Source organism: Vicia villosa, unplaced genomic scaffold (genome assembly GCF_029867415.1).
Source record: "Vicia villosa cultivar HV-30 ecotype Madison, WI unplaced genomic scaffold, Vvil1.0 ctg.001170F_1_1_3, whole genome shotgun sequence".
Taxonomy (NCBI): Eukaryota; Viridiplantae; Streptophyta; class Magnoliopsida; order Fabales; family Fabaceae; genus Vicia; species Vicia villosa.
Window position 1 is genome coordinate 246,308 of NW_026705516.1, and position 18,114 is coordinate 264,421.

General features: G+C 33.3%; 2 protein-coding genes across 3 annotated transcripts; one reads left to right on the top strand and one right to left on the bottom strand.

Annotated features, from left to right (window-relative positions):
* Positions 1 to 3,088: 3,088 nt before the first annotated feature.
* On the bottom strand, positions 3,089 to 4,480 carry LOC131633741 (uncharacterized). The gene has a single exon (XM_058904429.1). It carries the CDS (start codon positions 4,478 to 4,480, stop codon positions 3,089 to 3,091), a length of 1,392 nt encoding a protein of 463 aa, XP_058760412.1.
* Positions 4,481 to 12,254: 7,774 nt separating this feature from the next.
* LOC131633749 (uncharacterized) lies at positions 12,255 to 17,237 on the top strand. 2 transcript variants are annotated; one of them, XM_058904437.1, is made up of 11 exons: positions 12,255 to 12,402; positions 13,160 to 13,357; positions 13,792 to 13,883; positions 14,421 to 14,523; positions 14,814 to 15,073; positions 15,205 to 15,336; positions 15,477 to 15,599; positions 15,748 to 15,876; positions 15,970 to 16,187; positions 16,273 to 16,426; positions 16,551 to 17,237. In XM_058904437.1, the coding sequence occupies exons 2-11, from the start codon at positions 13,171 to 13,173 to the stop codon at positions 16,767 to 16,769; spliced, it is 1,617 nt and encodes a 538-aa protein (XP_058760420.1). In that variant the 5' UTR covers positions 12,255 to 12,402; positions 13,160 to 13,170; the 3' UTR covers positions 16,770 to 17,237. The 2 variants fall into 2 exon arrangements, with proteins under 2 accessions (XP_058760420.1, XP_058760421.1); XM_058904438.1 differs by having other exon boundaries at positions 12,269 to 12,402; positions 13,169 to 13,357; positions 16,551 to 17,236.
* Positions 17,238 to 18,114: the final 877 nt, after the last annotated feature.

The following is an 18,114-nucleotide window of genomic DNA, read 5'->3' on the forward strand; positions in this document are numbered from 1 at the left end:
TCCATGGTTTCATATCATGAATAGCATGCTTAATTTCTGCCTTTGTAATCTGAGCATCCAATATATCAATTTCCTCAGGTTCAAGATTAGGAAACGTTACTTTCGTTTGCTGCCAGCTTTTCCAAACATTATTATGCTTGAATAAGTTAATGTAGAAAGCATTAACCATAGTTTTTATTTGCTCCTCATCTTCTACCCATATACCTTCATCATTCTTTAGCATTACAATTTTATTTCTTCTTCTTCTTGTAACAGCTTTTAGGTGATAGTACTTTGTATTACGGTCTCCGTCCGCCAACCATTTGGATCTTGATCGTTGAAACCACATCAGCTCCTCCTGTTCAAGAATAACACTAAGATCTTTTTGCAACTTTCTCTCCAAATTCAGCAAGGCTCTTACATTCTGTCTTTCTTGAATGTGCTTTTGAATTCCATTCAGCCGAGCCATGATTTTCCTTTTACTTCTTATGACATGATTCAAGGTATTGCAACTCCAATTCTTTGCATCACTCTCAATCTGTCGTAAGTTATCAAATAGAGCAGCTTTAGTTTTCCAAATGCCTTTGATTCTATCATGATAATTGGCTTCAACCATCCATGCACTTTCGAACCGAAACTGTCTATTGTTTCTCGCACCATGATGACACTGCAGAGAGATCATGATTGGGTGATGATCGGAAAAATTCACTCTAGTAAGCACTTTAACATGTGCCTCACTGAATGATAATCTCCAATTTTCATTACTTAGCGCCCTATCCAATCTCTCGTATATTCGCTGGCCACCATGAAATTTTGGTCCCCTCCAAGTATAGATAGGTCCACTAGCTCCCAAGTCAATAAGATTGCACTGCTCTATATTATCTCTGAAAATCTTGCATTTCTGTCCTACTGCCGAGGCTCCTCCTCTCTTTTCACTAGCTAGAGCAATATCATTGAAATCACCTACAAGTAGCCAAGGTAGTTGGACATTCGATGCTATCACTTTCAATTGATCCCATAAGAGTTTCCTGTGAACATTATTTGGATTGGCATAGATAATTGTCAATAGCCACTGCTTTCCAGTCTCATCCTCCACATTGAGATGAATGAATTGATCCTGTTTGGCACATAAAGTGATGTTCAAAGTATTATCTTTCCACACAACAACAATTCCTCCCGAAAAACCATTATTATCAACATATATACAGTGTTGATATCCTAGTTTAGATAGAGTTGTTTGAACTTTTTTTGGATTGCACCGAGTTTCCATAAACGCAAAAATCGAGGGTTTATAGATATCAACATAATGCTTACTATATCTATAGAAGTCTTTACCAGCTGCACCTCTGCAATTCCAAGCTATTATATTATGATTTATCATCATCATAAAGTTGAAATTATGTTGAAAAACATCCCTTTAAAGTTCAGCAAGTATCAGGTGTCTCCTGGACATACTCAACCTCATTCTGAAGGATAGAAAAACACTTAGAAAGGGGGGGGGGTTTGAATAAGTGTAGCTTTAAAAACTTGACAGATAAAAATAAATTGCACAGTTATTTTTATCCTGGTTCGTTGTTAACTAAACTACTCCAGTCCACCCCCGCAGAGATGATTTACCTCAACTGAGGATTTAATCCACTAATCGCACGGATTACAATGGTTCTCCACTTAGTCAGCAACTAAGTCTTCCAGAGTCTTCTGATCACACACTGATCACTCCAGGAACAACTGCTTAGATACCATCTAAGACTTTTCTAGAGTATTCTGATCCACACGATCACTCTAGTTACAACCTGCTTAGATAACCTCTAAGACTTCCTAGAGTATTCTGATCCACACGATCACTCTAGTTCCTTACAACTTAATGTAATCAATTCTAAGAGTATTACAATTGCTTCTTAAAAGCTATAATCACAAACTGTGATATTTCTCTTAACGTTTAAGCTTAATCTCACTAATATATTACAACAGCAATGTAGTGAGCTTTGATGAAGATGAAGATTCTGAGCTTTGAGTAGAACAGAGTTTCAGCAAGTTAATATGAGTTGTTTTGTTCAGGATCGTTAACCTTGCTTCTCATCAGAACTTCATATTTATAGGCGTTGGAGAAGATGACTGTTGAGTGCATTTAATGCTTTGCGTGTTCCGTACAGCATCGCATTTAATGTTATACGCTTTTGTCAACTACCTCGAGCCTTGTTCACGCTGTGTCTACTGACGTTGCCTATAGTAGCTTTTAACGTTCCTTTTGTCAGTCAGCGTAGCTTGCCACTTGTACTTCCTTCTGATCTGATGTTTGTGAATACAACGTTTGAATATCATCAGAGTCAAACAGCTTGGTGCAAAGCATCTTCTGATCTTCTGACCTTGAAGTGCTTCTGAGCGTGATACCATCAGAACTTCAGTGCTTCTGATCTCATGTTCTTCTGATGCTTCCATAGACCCATGTTCTGATTCTGCTTCGACCATCTTCTGATGTCTTGCCAGACCATGTTCTGATGTTGCATGCTGAACCCTTTGAGACAAAGCTTCTGAGCGCTGAATTTATGCATACTCTTTATATATTTCCTGAAAAGGAAATTGCATTGGATTAGAGTACCATATTATCTTAAGCAAAATTCATATTATTGTTATCATCAAAACTAAGATAATTGATCAGAACAAATCTTGTTCTAACACATTCTCCTTTTGAATAGCCTCTTCCTCTATTTGATCCTTACTTGTCTCAGCATCTGTCCCAATACTTTCCTCCATCTCCCTTTCCATGGCATGTATATCTGGTGGTCTCTCTTCTTCTAATGTGTTAAAGGCTTGAAACTTGTGCTGCTGCCCTATATTGCTTGTTGCTTGGAGTTTCCTAGCTCTTTGTTTCCATGTCTCTCCCACCATCTCCTTAGTGATACCTTGGCTATTAACATCTATTGCATGCATGTTAACTATGCTGTCCCCCATAAATTCTAGATTTTTGTCTCTTCCATATAGTCCTTCTATTTTCTTCTTCCTTATTGGCTCTTCCTTTTTTTTCTTTAAAACCACTAGCGCCACGTGTTGCAAGTTTGTCTCCCATTATTTTGCCTTTTTTACTTTTAGTACCACGTTTCTTGATATTCTACATCATGATTCCCTTTCCTTTCTCTTTGATTGTTTGAAGACTGGTCCCACCATCACCTGCCTTTATTGCTGTAGCATCCTTATCTTGAACATCTAAAAGTTTTAAAGAGGCAATTAAATTCTCATCATTGCTCTTTAATCCCTCATCACTATTTCCTGTATGGGCCACTGTTGTTTCCTTAATAGCATCACGATCATTTTCAACTATATTTTTTTCTCCACTAACTTCGCATTCATTATCTCCCAAAAAGGTAAATCTCGATCCCGATACCATTTTTGCATTTTTCTCAGTAATACCTCCCGGAGTATTGTTCCTCCGGTTTTTCGACATCTTCCTTCCTCGGCGTTGCTTCTGGACGATTTGCCAAGGTCCATCACCCGCATCCAGACTCTTCTGTACAGCTTTTGTATTTGGATTGCCATCACCTCCTCCTGTTATCACCTTCATATTACCATCATGAACATTCACTTCTTTTCCTTTAATGGTACTCTGGCAGCCCTCTTTGTAGTGGCCAAATTTACCACACTTGAGACATAGCAGATGCAACCCCTCATATTCGATCTTATACCTTCTTCCTTTGATTGTAAACATGGCCAAGAGAGTCTTGGTTATGTTCACTTCCACACATATTCGAGCATACTTGCCGCGTTCTTGTTGCAGTGTGTTCTTATCCACCTTGATTGTCTTTCCTACCCTATCTCCCACGAAATGAAGAAATTTAGGATCATAATACTCAATGGGCAATCCAGCTATTCTTATCCATACGGCTACATTCACTATCGTATCACTATTAGGTTGGAAATCCGGTGACCATTCCTTCACTGTCAAGTAGTGATCGTAAATAAACCAAGGTCCCTCAGCCAATGCAGCATTTTTATCATCCTCGTGTGTGAATGCTACCAGGTAGTAATCGTTTCCCACATCAATGATATTGATGATTCCCTTTCGCACCCACATTTGCTTCAACCTTGTTTCCAGAGCTTTGTACCCGATTTTTCTCCCTAGAAGCTTAACAATGACTCCTCTCCTCCATGGTCTATGCATACGTGATTCTTCATACTTCGACAAAACAAACTCCGGACAATCATATCCTCCGATGCTAACTTCGTTTACCTTCATACCTTGGAGATCAACAACAGATGTATCATGTTCATCCTGATCTGTTTCTTCTTCCTCCTCAACCTCCTCACTCATATGATCATCACTCTCCTCTCCTGTAACAATGTTTTTGTACGAAACTACACTTCCTTTCCGTTCCCCCAACGCATCCCCCCTCATCACCATGCTCATGTTGCCAGCATTCTCCTGCTTATCAGACGTAATTATTCTTTCTAGAATGGGGCCAGAAGGCGGATCCGGTGGCACCACCGGGATTGACCGTTCAGACATTAACAAAACCTTGAAACCCTAGCAGAGCTCTCACGTGTGACTTTTTTTTTATATTTTTTTTATTGACTTAATTTATACGTTTGATTCAATCTTAGCCATAATTGGCTACCAAGTTTTTTTAATTCAACTTAAATAATAGATACATACATAAGCAACGGGACACGTTGTGAATGCTTATTATATGCGAATCCTCAAACTATTCTCATTTCTCTTTCCAAACTTAAAAGGAGATAGAGAACTGAAATTTAAACTCGACCCAAACGAGTTTGGATTGGGCTTGGATATCTCCACTCCATCGTACTATCACTATTTATTTAATGAAATTAATTTTTTAATATAAATATTTACTTTTTTAAAAATCAAATTACATTATAAATGATAAAATAAAATAATAAAAAAAAATTTCTTTCATACATTTTAAATAATAAATATAATCAAAATATTAAAATATTGATCACATATTTAATATCTTAAATTATAAAAAATAAATAATAAAGTATATAAGGAAATTAACGAGAGGATCGAGGGACTAGTTCGGGGTGGATACTAGTGTCTGCACTACCCGATCCATCTCATATTTTGTAATAAAAAAATTTCTAAACTCAAACACAAATTCAGTCAAAATAAATTTTTCCCATCAATTTCGGAACAAATTAAGATGAGTAATCGTGAGTACGAAATTTACTTTCATGCCTAAATAGATGTAAGAAAATTTGATTTTAGAAGCGTGAGTTCAAAATATACAATTTTAAGGCATTCATTTTAAGTGTTGAAATTTTAAATGTTTAGATACATTTTGAATCTTTCAGAATTGTCAATCCTCAATTTTAATATATCCATTTTATTTATTTATTTATTTATAATTTTGATATTTTAGATTTTAAATTACATGATTTTTGTTCATACTTCAAATTGTCACCCAATTTTTATCGAGTAATAATTGTATGCAATACATTGGAGACATATTTGCAATTTTTGTCCACAACTATTATTTTTGCAATTTTAATCTCTACATTTTAAATTACACAACTTTAATTCATCCATCAAATTGTCAATTTTGATTCCCACTAGCTTTTATAAAAAAGATTGCAGAATATTTATTTGTGCTGTCAATTTATTAGTAGTCAATATCTTGAAATGACTAGTATAAGAAATTCAAGCTGCAATGATGCTTCTCAATTATGATTGAAGAAAATAAAATGATCTTCACAAAACTAAATCATTTCCTATTTTATCATTTATTCAAGGGATAATTATTGAAATAACTACAAAAAGAGTTAAGAATGCATTGCAGATTTGTTATGGAAGAAAGATCAAAGACCAAGCTATGTGAGAATTTTGCTAAAGGGTATATATATATATATATGGGTTAAATATGTTTGTGGTCTTATAAATATCTCAGTTTCCACTTTTAGTCCCTCTAAAATTTTCCTTCAAACAATGGTCCTCATAAAGTTTTCCATCCATAATTTTGGTCCTTGTCGTTAACTTTCATTAACGGAAGCTGATGTGGCATGACACGTGGAAGACAACTTGAAAAAAATCTAAAAACACTTGAAATTGCGGGGGTTTTAAACCTCCTCTAAACAAACCCAGAAAAAGAAAGGAAAATATTGGCTCTGAACTTTTGTCAAACACCTTGCGAGCAAGTTTTGCACCAACGATTATATCACAGTAATCGACCAACGACAACCAATTACAAAAAGAACCATAAAACAAATAAAACACAAATAAAACAAAACAAATATCAGCAAATAACTATCACTAATTTAACTGCTCTTGGAAGAATCTTCAAATGCTGTGGTGGATCCATTCCTTTCTATCAATACATCTGAATTCACCTTTCCTTGTGTTGCATATGCAATAAATGTTTCAAACTTATCAAACTTAACCTGCAGAAATAGATATATAAGCATCTAGCCGCACGATTGTTTTTGTTCATGGACTAAAACGAAATAAGTAATTAAGCAAAATACCTCTTGAGTATCCCTGCTATTAGTTACAGGTTTGTCTTCATTGTTTTCAAGTGTTGTGTTTCTTAACACACCATTTGGGTTATCCTTAATGACATTTTAAGGTGCTATTTTTCTACAAGTTATTTCTTATAAGTTATAATATTGAAATTTCTTCCTGCTATACTCTTCACTCTTCAGGCTCTGTGAGTTTGTTTTTAAATATTTTTTTCCTAGTTTAATTAATGTATATTTAGATTTTATTATATTTGCAATTTATATGTATCACAGGTTGTGATAATAGTATTGTTTGTTGCTGAAAACGATGGTTCTATCAACAGTTATGACTTGCTTAAAGATATTGATCCAGTTGCAGCAAATAGAATACATACAAATAACCATAGAAAGGCTGGTGGTGTAGTTTCATATATGGACTGTGATTCCTATAATTATAAGAAAAGTTTTTAAAGTTTTGGCATACAATACATCTATTATAAGCATTGCCGTTATGTACTTCCAGTTAATTTCCTAGGTTAGGCGAGCTTTTAAATTTATTTGAATTTCTTAATTGGAGATAACATATTTACATGTGCTATTCATTTTTTTGTTCATAAACCAATACAGTAGTTTGTTCTCTCGTACTGGTGTTCTTTTCATCAAAGTTTTTCACTGACCAATTAATGGAGCGAGCTTAGAAAATGGTGAGCCAGTGCTTGATGGGAATTTAATGGAGTGTGTTAATATAACCAAACAAAAACAATATATATTTAAAATGAAGGAAGATTGATTGCCACGAATGCATTTGTGTGGTATAATCGCTGTTGCAAAACTTGCTTGCAAGGTGTTCGACAAAGGTTCAGAACCAATATTTTTCTTCTTTTTCTTAGCTTCGTTTAGAGGAGGTTTAAAACCCCCGCAATTTCAAGTGTTTTTAGATTTTTTCCAAGTTATCTTCCACGTGTCATGCCACATCAGCTTCCGTTAATGAAAGTTAACGGCAAGGACCAAAATTATGGATGGAAAACTTTATGAGGACCATTGTTTGAAGGAAAATTTTAGAGGGACTAAAAGCGAAAATTGAGATATTTATAAGGACCACAAACATATTTAACCCTATATATATATATATATATATATATATATATATATATATATATATATATATATATATATATATCAAGTAGGAAGATTTTTAAATAAGAGATGAGAGAATTTAATGCTAATCATATGATTAATTAAGACAGAGAAATAATAGATATATTCATATTTTAATAAATAATTTAATTATTTTTTTAGAGTAATCCAATAAACTTGGTTAGCATTGAATTCTCTTATTTCCTATTTAAAAAATTCCTCCTACTTGATTAGGAAGGATATATTTACTCCAGCAGTAAGTTATTATCTTAACTATTTATTCTTTTCAATCTAATGGTTAAAAATAATAAGTAATTAAATGCGGAGAGAGAAAATTATTACTTATTATTTTTAACCATTGGATTCAAAAGAATTAATGGTCAAGATGTGGAGTAAGTTATAATCGCTTACTCCTGGAGTATATATATATATATATATATATATATATATATATATATATATATATATATATATATATATATATATATATATATATATTTCATGTTAACAATAAAGAATTGTTTAAATATTTAAATTGGTGTAGTAATGAATGAATTCTTGAGATATTTGTTGGAAGATTTGGCAAAGGAACATGAGAAACCATCAAATTTGGTTGAAAGGGTATATCACCTTTTGCAGCATTGGTTAAAGAGTTTCTAATAAATCAATTTAGTTGTTTGTGACTTTTTATGAAACTTTAAAATCTTATAGTCAGGGTGGAAATATGTTAGACCGATAACAGAGGCTTACATGCTAGCTTACATAGGTTTAGATTAGGTCACACATTTTTTTCAAAATAGAAAAGGCCTAGGTTTTTTTATAAATCTATTTAGTTAAATAGGCTAGGCCTCAGGCCCCAAAAAAATCTTTTAAATCTATCAGACTGACCTATTTAAATAAATATAAGAGAAATACTAGCAACACTCTCTTTTCAACACTCTCTCTAGCACTCACTTTCTTATTGGTTGAAACATGTGTGACCTACGCATGTTTTAACCAATAAGAAAGTGAGTGTTGGAGAGAGTGTTAAAAAGAGAGTGTTGCTAGCACTCCTCATAAATATAAATAATTTTTTACTATCATTATGCTATGTTTTATATTTTGAATTAAAATACATAAATAAAACTTGATTATTTTGAAGAACTTGTGAAAATAGGATTAAAACACCTCATGAATATTGTTTTCATAAGTTCTCTTAAACAAATTGTCTCACAGAACTTATGCTAATAGGTAAGTTAAAATAAGTCAATGCAAGCAAATTTTTAGTCTCTTGGGTTTTTAATTAGTTAGTCTATTTAAACATTATTTTAATTGCTTATTACATATTTCAAAAACAAATAGGCTTTTATTTAGGCTAACGGGCTAATCAGACATTCGAAAAGGCCAAACTTATGCCTAAAAGTAAGCCTACGACAGGCTACAAGCTTCAATTTTTTGACAGGTCAGGCTCTGGCTTGACAAAGTTTAGCTCGACCCAGCCTATTTCCACTCCTAATTGTAGTTCTACACTTCTATAATTTGAGTGTGATAATAATATTGCAAGAGAGAACGACTTAATTAATAATATTGTAACTTGTAATAATTTTGAGTTTGATAATAATTTTGATTTTAATTTTAATTTTTATTGATGATTTTTGTTATTATAGAGAATGTCCTTTTTAAATCTTAAAATGAATTCATTATTATGGATTCTTCAATATTTCTTTTCCGTTTCTTATACGATCTGTATTATGTAAATTGTTTTATCATTTTATTTTTCAATTCTTTCACTTTTTCCTTATGCGAGTTTATTTTTCTGTACCTCCAAAATCATCAATCAAGAGTTCCAAAAATCATGTCCAACTCTCTTTTGTTTTCCCTTCAACAACATCAAAAGCTATTTACAACATCTGATCATTAGGATTTCCATCATTTGTCCTCCACAAGCTCCACAAGGAACTTTTAAAAACACCAATCAAGATCAATCACAGTTCTACAAAGTTTGAAAATTTCCTTACATGTTGCATATCATATGTATAATTTTCTAAAATGAGGCATTCTATCAACAACTTTTTCTTGCACACTTTGAAAATTTAACTTGATTGTTGACCCACAATTTGTTTTTAGAATTTCATGGCAATAGTTGTAAATTATATTGTAATGCTCTATGAATGAACCATCTACCATGTCTCTAGCTGCTCATTTTTCCCTAATTGGCTTTGTCTTTTTACCCCTACATTCCATTTCCTCTGAGACATTTCCTTTATATCCTTAATCTTCATCTTAGAATTATTTATTTAAGGAATTATGAATCCTTTAACTCAATCACTTTATACTCATCATCTTTACATTATATCCTCTAATACAACTGTGGATGTCAAATACTTTCCTAAGTTTCCAAGATTCCTTCTTTGGCAACTTGCCACAATAGGCTTCCCACTCACAATCTTTTTTACATATAACTCTAACCATTTGTTTGTCATTTTTAATTATCTTTAGGTTCCTACTAGATTGGACAATATAAGTTGTTATCGTCTCCTTAAAATCACACTTGGTAGAAAAGTATGTTCCTAACTCTCATTTATAATTTTCCATGCCTTTTTGCAACTTGATAATTGGATAATTCTTCCTAGTTGTTCCACTATCCTCATCACTTTCATATCCACGTTTTAACTACTCACTATTATTTTAACTCCTATTAACTCCCCCCTTGAATTTTTGTTTTTTGCTAGTACCCTCTTAAGCATTATCATAATCAATATCATAGTCAAATAGATTATCCATTTCCACTTTCACAAAATCATCATTATCACCAAAGTTATCAAATGCAATATTTAATGCATTATCATAGTTAAAACTCTCATCATCATTCTCATCCTCATTTATAGAACCTACCATGTCATTCTCATTCATCACACATGCATTACCTCATCATTGTACAACTCATCGTGCACCTCACCATCTTGTCATTCACCATCCTGGACATCACCACCATGCACCTCATCTTCTTGCTCCTCACAATCTTGAATATTACCACATGGCGCTTCACAATCCTCCCTAACCGCTTCTTCATAAAGTTTAGAAAGAAAATATTCTTCCTTAAAATTTATAATGTCCTCAAAATTTAACTCTTCTTCCTCAAAAAAACTATCATAAAACTCGAGTTGAGACACGTGATATTATGTATAAATATTAACACTCAAATATACCTTACAAAGATCTGCAATATCTAGTGCACCTTTGTCATCAGGTAAAACATGCATCCCAAATTCTTGGGGTTTGTACCATATTGTATATATTTCCTTATATCCTAGCTCATTGACTATACATACCAACTCAAAATAACTCCACTTATCGACATCAATTATTATTTCAGAAAGTGTTCCTTCATATACAACTAGTTCATTATTTAAAAATGACCTACCATAATGTATAAATAGATGAATGTATTCTTCCATTTTTACCTATGTCTAGCAATTAAAAAGGGGGCAAAATTACTAAAACCTAAAACAGATCTACTACGTAAGAACCCTAAAACCAAAAACAAAAAATGGTTGAACACGAAAAAACCCTAAAACAAAAACAGATGGATGCAAAAAACCCTAAAACCTAAAGCAGATATAGGCAAAATTCCTAAAATCTAAATTAGAAGGCGGCTAGAAATTACTAACCATTGTGAAATAAGTAGGCTTTAAATGCGTCTGCACAATCATATTCTCCAAAAATCACTTTTCTCACCTTCAATTTCACTTACGCACTCATGTTTTCCACCCTCTTCATTGTCTTCTCCATGAGTCTTTTTTGTGTCTTAGAATTTTCTTAATGGGAAAATGCACATGGTATAACACAATTTAAGTCTTTTCCTTTAATTATATGTGTTTTTGAATTTAATCTCCACATCAGCACCATGTAAGTTAGAGGTGGCATGGGCGTGGTCCGCTGGCCTGACCTGCGCACCCGCCATTAAATGACGGATTGGGTTGAAATTTTTCGCCCGCCGCCCACCAAAGCCCGCCCCATCAAAACCTGGCGCCCGCCTCGCCTATTCGTTCGCGGCCTATTCCGCCCTAAGTCCGCATTTTTTTAGTTAATTCTAATTCTCGATGGTTTAATTTATATATTTATATATGCAATATTTTTTAAGTAAAATTTGTTAAAGAGATGTTTTATAAAAAAATGTTTTAAAAATAAGTATAAAATTTAATTGAAAGGTAAAAAAATCTATTAATCTATTAAAAAAATGTAAAAATAAATTAATAAAAAAAATAGACGGGCAAGTCCGCCGCCCGTCAATCCACCACCTTGGTGGGGCAGACATGATTTTCAGACCCATTCGACTTGGCGGACTTGTCTTTCTCGCTCTTTTTTTGGCGGACATTAGACGGGGCAGACGTGGGGCGGGACGGACGACCTGCTTTGACAAATGTGACACGATTTAAAAAAACAAAAGACTAAAAATTTCTTTTTAAAAGTTAATAGACTAAAATAAATAAGAATTTCATTGAAATACTGTGACAATTTAAATTTTTCTTAGTAAGTGAATCCTAGCCGTTAAAATTTTATAAATATTTAATTTTTTTCTTTAATTATATATATAAAGTATTAAGTGTTAAGAGTGACCGTAAGAATACACTAACCTAACCGTGCATAACAACTAATCTAAATAAATAAATGACGAAAAATAATATTCAACTATCGAAATAGTATAAAAATAAATATTTAAAATATAAAAATGCCGACGGCATTGATTCAATTTGAAATCAAGCTTCACCGTGCCATTATTTTTCTCAGAAAACCATCTCCGACGAGCATGATCCAGAGCGCCACCGTCATGGTTTCACATCCACCACCTCTCAGGTAACCTCCGTTCACTCTCACTCTCTCACAATTCACGCATCTTCCCCTTTACGCTCACTTCAACAATCCCCCATTTCCCAACTTTTCACACACACTCTCTCTCTGCCACTTTCCGTTACATTTCAACTTCAATTAGGTTAACTAACGCGGTTCCCGTTATCACTCATTTACTTTGACTAACTTTCTTTTTTCTCTGTAAAAGCTCTTTCTTATCACAATTCACATGCTGTTCCAATTTTCGAAAAGCAGTTTTTTTTTTTTTTTAAATTCAATTTTAGTACCAAAATGGAATCACACACTTTCTTTGGCGTACATTACACACAGAAAAAAGAAAGATTGAAACTTTGATTGTGACTCTTCGTCTGACCACTCAGCACTATATTCAAAAAAATTCCCTTTTCTTATCGTCCTCTTCTTCTGTACACTACAAAACAAACAAGTTCCACAGTTTTTCCATCTTCAAAATCCATTTTTTGTCTGCAATTTTTATTACCCCTTTACTCAAGATTCCAACTTTCCCCTTTCATTCATCTCAATTTTCACAACTGTCAATTGGGTTCATTTGTTTTTATTCATTGACATCATTGTATATTGTTATTGCTCATTTATGAAATATCAGAAACTGTTTTTTTGTTAATGAGGAGTTCTTTTATGTATATGTGTTTTATGGATTTTTAACTGCTTGGTTGGTGATGATTGATGAAGAAATAGTTTTTCTTTAAAACTGTTGCTTAGTAAAAAATTGTTGACTGTTTAGTTGTGGCAGTTATGGGTGGTGAGGGTAGAGTTGAGATTGTGAGTGGTAAAGGGTGTTCAAGGTTGTTTTCGTCTTCGTTTACTTCAATCAGAGGTCTTCAGCCATTGGATCAAATGTCTCCTGTTTCATCGTCTCCGCAAGTGTCATCAACTGCTCCTTTTGCTGGTCTTGTTATATGTGTTACTGGCTTATCTAAAGGTGTGGATTCATTTCATATACTCGTTATTTTGTCTTCGCTCAATTGGATTTCCCTTATTTATGTAATTTGACTTCCAAGTCATTGGTTAAACTCTAAAAGTTCTTTCAAGCCTTTTCTTTTTGAAATAGTGAACCAACCATATTGTTTGGTTTGTTTTTCATTTTGTGATAAAGACTAAGAAAGTTGAAGAAGGAGTTGAAAAACGAAAGTGTTTTTCTTTGCATTATCTATTTTGTTGATAGTAATTAGTAATTTAGTATATATATTTTATGAAATCTAGCTTTCTATACCTCTTCTGTTTTGCATTGTTTTCTACTAATAATAAAATGTCCATATGCTAGAGGTTGAAAAGGTGTATTTATTTAGAGATATCAAACTTATAAGAGATATTCATACCATGATGTTGTTATTCTTTGAATTGGTGTTTTGGCAGAAGCAAGGAATCAGGTCAAGGAGGCTACAGAGAGATTAGGTGGCCAGTATAGCCCCAATCTGCATCCTCAATGTACTCATTTGGTGGTTCAGATATCCTTTTCTTCTAAACTTTCCTACATAAAAATACCAGAAGCAAGATGCTGTAATAGGAAGTTGTGATTTTCATATACTGTCATGTACGCTGGAAAAAAAATCGGCCAAATCCTGGAAATTGTTTTCTTAGCTTTCTTGTTTATGGGAGAGAAGAAATTTCAGTATCATAGTATTGTTTAACAGTGGCTATAGATGCACTATAGCGCTATTGCATAGCAGAATTTGAACAAATAACTATTTTTCTATGATACACTATTTAGTAAAAAATATTAAGAACTAACTGCGCTATAGCTCAGCTGCATAGCGTAATTTGAACAGACCATTATTTTCTATGATCCACAATTGACACCATTGCTTTATCTATATTTATTTGTGCTGTGTTAATGAATATATTATTATTTTATACTCAGTGGATCACTCATGAATCATGACCATGATTGTTGTTTTCCATCCACTTTCCACAGCACAGATATTTCTTTAATACGTTTATGTTAGTTGGTTTAGTGTCATCATGAAATCTTTAACAATTAGCACAACTTTGGTGGATGCAAATTTGAGCATGCGCTGAAGCACGGAGCAAAAAATGGTCTCTTTGTTGTCACACTGGGTTGGTTTGTAGATAGCGTCAAGAAAAATGGTAATTGAGTTCATTTAATTTCTAATTATTTATTTTATTATTATTTTGGTTATCATTATTGGTGGTTGTAATTAGCTGTTGTGCTATGTAGTCATGCATAATAAAGTAACCTGATATAACTTCTTATGTTTTGGTCTTTCTCACCTTATATTTAATGTATGCGGAACTTAAAGTATCTAATTAAATTTAACAAACTATACATTTTTGTTGTGATTACTGCCCGTGGTGCAGTTTATGGTGATATTTGTTATTGTTAGGACCTGAATGCGTTTTCTTTTTGTCTGCGACAGTAAGGTTGACTGAATCACTTTATAGTCTAAAGAGCTACGGAGATAACAATATGATCTTGGATGATTTTAGATTGCCTCGAGGGTATACAAATACTGGAAATTGTCTTCCTGCAAGAATCCATGAAACAAAGCATTCTCATCGTGCTGAAGAATATCTAAGATTCTCTGATAAAGAAGAGTCTAACAGAAATTTAGACTCAACTTTGTCTGGTTGCTCCATCTATGTTGATCCACACATTTCATCCGAATTGCAGAACAAGGTAAAATTTATGTCAACTAACAATAAATATCTAGCATTTTGTAACAGTATAGTTTCCTTTGTTTCAGTTAGGTTAGCGTATGATTCAAGTGTTCTTATATGACACATTTAGATGCTTTACATATTCAATAGGTTGTTGAGTCGGCCTCAAGAGAAGGTGCTAGTTTGGTGGACCAATGGTTTGTTGGTTGCAATGTTAGTCATGTAGTGACTGAAGGGACATCCATTCAAAGATATCTCGGATACTCTAGTAATCTCATTACAGTGAGTGCTTCTACATTGTAATTTAATGTTTATCTAAACATTGAAAATAACCTTTGGAGACATGCAACTTTTGGACTCACGAAAGTTAATAGTATTATTTATATCACAATGATGTCTTTTTTATATATGGAATGTCTCAGCCACTGTGGATTCTCAAAACAGCTAAGGAGAACCAAGTGCAAAGGCTTGTTAACATGTCTGTTGATTTGGCTAGACAAGTTGGCTTGATGCTCGAAGACGTTCATAATGGCCTTTCAGAGAAGGTAATTTCTCATTACATTCCTTTACAATTTCAAATTCATTTTTCTCTATTGCATTTCATTTGCTAAACATTGTTAGAAGGTGTTAAAGCCCTAGACTTTCCCCCTTTTTCCTGGAATTGTGATATGAATTGTGTTGACATAATAACAGGAAGTAGTAAAGCAACAAGTCCATGACGATCATCTAGGCAGTAAAAGTGATGTTAGTTACGAAGAAAGACAACAAATTGTAAATTCGGCAAAAAGTGGTGTTAGAAGTCGCCGTGGTCGGCGAATGCAGGTCAGTCTTAAGGTTGTAAAATTTAATTTCAAGCACAATCATTCTCCCCTCTTTAGTTTGTTTTCCATGATAATCTTCAACATGAAATTGCAGACATGTCAGACCCCAATCCGGCCGATAACACCAAACAACCTTCTGGATTCTATCTGTTGGTCAATATCAGAGGCAACTTCATCTGCTACTATTTATACAGACTCTTTCAGCGCTGAAGATCCTAATGATAATCATACTTCAATATTTTTTGATGCAAAAGGGGATGCAAAGGATTCAGACGCATCATTTTCAAACTCCACACGTCCTCTAACAGAAAGGTTGTTATCAATTCTATAGCCTAAAGATTATTTTCCCGATTTAGTCAATATGACTTATAATTATCTCATTTGTGGCTTTTTGCAGTGAGAAATCTGAGATGGTATTTAAAAATCATTTTCTCACCATACTCTTCCCAGTCGACCGGTTTTCCGAGATCGGCCCTTCCTCAAGGACATTTTTCAACAATAACGGTTTTACATGTCTTCAGGTGTTGGATCATATACATGCATTTTATCAGGTACAAGGAAAATTTGCAGGCCTTATCTACATTTTCTTATAATACGGTTTATACTGTTTATGTGCCTCTCATTCATCTATAACTGTCACAAATGAGTTAATGGACGTGGTTATCTTTGTGATAGGAGAACATGTCAAGCCATGAAATAGAAGTGGCGATTCATACAGATTCAAGACATGCGGATAAGCTTCGATCAGTGTACTCAAGTAAGGAAACAATGGAGCATGGATATACGATGTTCAAACGGACTGAATTTTTGGGAAGCCGGACAAGTTTTGAAATGTTGAAGCGCGTAAGTGGAGACAACAACTCCAATGTGTATGAGTTATTACTTAGGGCGTAAGGTACTTTAGAAGTCACAAATTGAGTTTTTAGCATCTATATTTTACTAGAATTGTATTTGTAACATTAATGAAGAATAGGATGCCCAAAATGGGAACTGTGAATACAAGAAATGGGAGATTGGTGAAATAGGAAAAGCTGTAACTTAGAGCCCAAGTTTTAAAAAAGTTATCTATTAAAAGATGGATACTTGAAGATCAACTACTCACCCAAGTCTTAAAAAGGGTTTTTAATTTTCATTTTATGCTGAAGTTTACACAAAAAATTGACAGAAACTAGTTCAAGTTGTAAATCATTTTTTTTTACGACGAGTTGTAAACCACTTGAACTACTGATTTTTCGTTGTTACGATTTTCATGCTTTTCATAACAAATGTCAATCTTTGTGTAGAGCAATCTTATTGGTTACAAATAATTTATACAAGAAAGCATAGAAATTGAATACTTGACCTATGAAGTTTTTACATGTATAAGAGAGTGAGGGGTTTAGTTTACATGTGAAAATTCTAAAATATCACACAAACTAATTTTTTTGCACAGCCTCTCACCCAATTTTTTAAGGAATCCCTGAATAAGTAAGTAGACTTGTTTTAAGTACCAACTCAATTGAGCTTAATCTAACTGTTATCTAGGTGACTACAATGAACATGTTTGATCTTTGATTTTAAGAACTTAATTGTTGTTCTCCACTTGGTTGTCATTCTCAATCTCCTTTACCACATGCATGGTTGTTTCTGCTGAATTGTCAAATCGCTGAAAAATCACTTCAAAAATTGATTTGTTCCTCCACATCTACAATTACCAACAAGAGATCATAAACACAAACTTATATTGTACTTTGTGAAAATCCGCAATATTTTTTTTTTAAATTGTAATAAATTCAATTCCTGCAAGAAAATAAAATAAAATAAAATTGAGTCATTTGTTAAAATGAACCAATCTAGTTCATACTTATGTTGCATAAAGGAAATTTTCAAAGTACATGAACTAGTTTCTATACACCAATTACAATCAGGAGAGATTGTTGGGTTCCACCTGAGGCACCTATAGTTTGTCAAAAATTTGTCATTAACATAAGTCAAATGAAAGTTTGAATTGGATAGGAGCATTTCCACTTCCAAACAGTTTTCTAGACTATATTTGTATCAACAACAATCAAATAAATATATTTATATTTCAAATGATATACCAATATAAAACTCATGATTTCTATTATCACCTCACCATAATTTGTCAGCACCAGCACCATCTTCAAGAAGAGGAGGAGCAATAACACTAATAAACCTGTTCTAAAGCAACTCAAGGTTCAATTTTCCCTCCTTATTACAATTCTTATTGTTAGGGTAA